Raw genomic sequence first — 3734 nt, forward strand, 5'->3', positions numbered from 1 at the left:
CAGTGTTTGCCTTTTAGAAAGAGCAAGATACATAACCACCTGTGACACCAGAACTCTCCAAAAACCTTAGGGACTCCGTTTCAGATGACTGATCTGAAAATATTGGTGCATGGCTAACATGATGAGAAATTAATTTATTTTTGCTTCTTTTCTTTTTTAAATCACTTTCCAATTTGGGTTGTGGTTCTATAGTCACTACAGAATTGCATGTGCAGAAATCTCATTAGATCCGTTGAACTTGAGCCCTATTATTTGGAGGACTATATTGCTTGTTAAAAGGAACCTGACATGCTATAGCTACTTAAACTCTTAGTTCTGCTATGGCTTAGGAGGTGTGCAAGCTCCTGATTTCTGTATGCCATGTGAAAATATTTGCAATGCATCTGGCTCAAGAAACATATTTTCTCATTTTTGCTGTGATTAGATATACAGAAATCTGTTTTTACAGGCTTTTTAAAATACGAATTTTGTTGGAACACTGTAACCTTCCTGAGGGAATACTGTATACATTTGACACTGTCCATCAGCTTTTTCATCCCTATTCAGTGAGGGGGGAAAAAACCTTTATAATACCTTCTTTAATCAAGGATAGCATTTTAAAAAAAGTACATCTCTGAACTATGCTTCTAAAAATCTGTACCTACTCTTAGTTCTTTCCCAGTTAACTCCTGTCCTTTGAAGATCAGTCAAGCAAAAGCTAATGACTCTGAAATCTAGATAATGAGCACAGGCTTTTCTTTTTCTGTGTTTGTATGATATCCAGGATTTTAGTTTATAGTGTAATGTAAATAAATAAGCTGTGTTTAAAATAACTTTTTCTTGTGTCTTGAAGGAAAATTACCTACTTTGGTATCACCTATAAAATTCCCATGAAAGATATGCATAGAAAAAAGATGTCTTCCCAAAAGTCTCATTTGAGATGATTTGTAGTAGTGAGCAAGTATGTATTGCCTGTTTTTAAAAAGAGCAGTTGTGAAGCTGTGTTTACCTGGGCAGAATAGGTACAAATGACTGCGTTGGCAGTGCACGCCATGTCCTGTGCAGTGCACAGGGAACACAGTATGCCACTCTTCTTCAGAGTCAATTGTGCAGGATGAAAGCTGCTTTAATGTCTGTTGGTGTTTCTATAGGAGATTAAATAACTAAAGTAAGGATTGGTTTGTCCTCCATACAGCACATGTTGCTTTTGAGATGTGCTGGCATCATAGTGAGAGTTGATAGTTTATGGCCTGATTAATACCTGTCACTTCAGCAGACTGTTTACAAGGACTTTTCACTTCTGACTTCTCATTCTAACCAATCAATCTGTTTTGTTATTGTCATAATAAATGTGGTGCTGCATGTTACTATTTCCATGCCAGAAATAAACTCTGAACCTCTCTAAATTTCCTTCTTTCTCTCCACTGCTTGCTCTGGTAGGTCTGTCCTCCGCAGCGTATTTGACGAAGTTGTTGAGGTGGATGCACTTGACAGTGCTGACTCAGTCCGTTTGGCTCTGATGCAGAGGCCAGAACTGGGTGTAACCTTCACTAAGCTTCACTGTTGGACTCTTACTCATTATAGCAAATGTGTCTTCATGGATGCAGACACTTTGGTGAGTAGAGTGGGAGCCGTGGAAACGTTTGTGTCTGTCTTAAAGAGCTATTCTGAGTTTGACATACTTCCTCATCAGGTAGCGTTCTCGTCTATGAAGTGACCAGATTTGCTGGTGGTCACAGGAGCTCTGGATGGCATGTTTTGGCAATGCTCACAGTTTTGCCAGCTGCATAGAAATAAATCCTGTTTTGAGAGTAGTCTTGGGACTGTCCTCAAAAGATAACACAAACACAGTCTGTGCAAATGAGCTTCTGACAGATGTTTAAAATAGATCTTTCTCATATACTTTTGTTTGGTCTTATTCTAGCCAGGAAGGCAAGCCAGTTTTATAATGGAAGGGGGGGAGGGGGGGAAAGGCCCAGAAACATTAATTTTTTTTTTTCTTTTAAATTTTTTAGACTTATAGAGATGAAAATGGCCATAATTTTGGCAAGGACAGTCATGTCAGCATTCCCCTGAACTTACATGGCTTACTTTGGAAGACTGGGATGCATTTTAATTCAATAGGATTGTATTTGAATTAGAAATCAAATCAAGTTGTTCTTCTTGAGGGGTGAGGTGTGGGGAGGCTTATGATTTCCTGCTTTACATTAAAGTTGAAGGAGGAAGGCATACATTTGTTTTTGTTTTAAATTCAATGAAGGAATCTTTCTCAAAAAAAAAAGTTTCTTCTTGTGCTTTTCACAGTGGCTCAGTTGTGAATGGAGTCCAGACTTTCAGCAGCTGCAAGCTGTCTTTGCACCAACTTTAAAAGTGATCTTGGCCTTAACCTGATTGATATTCTGCACAACCCCCCCCCTCCCAGCTTCCTTGTGAAGCTTAAAAACCAAAATGAAGCAGACCTCTGAGCTTAACTTACATTAGAAAACTGGTAATGAGATGATTTTTCTGCTACCTCTTTAGTCTGTTGCTAACTCACATTATTTAGATTCTCAGCTTTCATTCATCTCTGTTGCAGTTACTGAGAATAGTGGGCTCTGGGAAGGTGAACTAAGAAGGAAATTGTGAGTTTTCATGGTATGCTATAATATTTAAAGGGACCTTCTGGAGGGTCTCCAAGGTTCATGAAATAATTTCACAGAGTTAGCACTTTTGTCAGAGAAATCATGGAGTACCACAATTAATGTTGCCTTATATTAAAAATAGAGGTTCTGACCCCTAGCATAATTTGCATTGCCACTACTTTTATGATCTGCAAGCTATATACTTGACCAAACTAATAATTTACTCCATTGGTACTGATTTAGGTGCTCGTATTCTAGAAAAACATTTGCTCTAACAATTTTTCTTTTTTCCTGCTGTCTCTAAGGTGCTTTGCAATGTCGATGAATTGTTTGATCGAGAAGAGTTTTCAGCAGCTCCTGATTCTGGCTGGCCTGACTGCTTTAATAGTGGTGTATTTGTGTTCCGACCTTCTTTGAAAACTTACAACCTACTGCTCCGGTTTGCTGCTGAACATGGCAGCTTTGATGGTAAGAGGCAAAGTATAAAAGATGAAGTGCAAGACATTAGATTCCTTCTCAGTAAGCTGTTTTTCCGTAGCTCCATGCTAGCAGGCAGAATGAAGGAAGGCAGGAGTTCTTTGAGCTTTAAGTAATTGTGCCCCTGCAAAATTGAAGGTGTAGACCTTTGCCTCTTACACTGCATTTAAGACCGATTCACTTATTGTGGACTGTGCTTCCCAGAACAGTGCAATGAAGGGACACTGTATCTGAGTCTTGCTCAGTAAGCTTTAATTTTGCTGTCTGGTTTAGAAGAGGGAAATACAGCTGATCTTCAGTCTTCTGTTCTGACGGAAGTCAAAACCCTTTCCTACTCCTTTCTTCATATATTACAATACAATTTACACTGAACTTGCGTCGGAGTGGATCAGGTATTATTTACTTGTACCTGCTCACATGGCCATATTGTCAAGTTCAAGTTGCAGTCCCATGAACACACCAGTCTCACTCCCATCCTTGGACATGAATTTTTGATGTAAATTTGAGTGTATGCATAATTATGGTAATACTGTTTTATATATTCTTTAGGGGGTGATCAAGGCTTGTTGAATAGCTTCTTCAGTAACTGGGCAACAGCAGATATTGGCAAACACTTACCTTTCCTCTATAACTTAAGCAGCAGTGCTGTATACACCT

The 3734-nt window shown here is 38.8% G+C and overlaps 1 protein-coding gene across 1 annotated transcript in view; it reads left to right on the plus strand.

Annotated features, from left to right (window-relative positions):
- Positions 1-1419: 1419 nt before the first annotated feature.
- The window catches only part of LOC104164718 (glycogenin-2-like), a gene marked incomplete at both ends in the record, with an annotated part of 3514 nt that continues 1199 nt past the window's right edge, over positions 1420-3734 (plus strand). Inside the window, 3 exons of the mRNA XM_009704145.1 lie at positions 1420-1594; positions 2906-3068; positions 3627-3734. The exon at positions 3627-3734 is cut by the window's right edge and continues 25 nt beyond it. Of these exons, the coding sequence (XP_009702447.1) occupies positions 1420-1594; positions 2906-3068; positions 3627-3734 (446 nt within the window). The remainder of the gene's footprint in view (positions 1595-2905; positions 3069-3626) is intronic.

The sequence above is a fragment of the Cariama cristata genome, unplaced genomic scaffold, assembly GCF_000690535.1.
Source record: "Cariama cristata isolate BGI_N322 unplaced genomic scaffold, ASM69053v1 scaffold43687, whole genome shotgun sequence".
In the NCBI taxonomy this organism is placed as follows: Eukaryota; Metazoa; Chordata; class Aves; order Cariamiformes; family Cariamidae; genus Cariama; species Cariama cristata.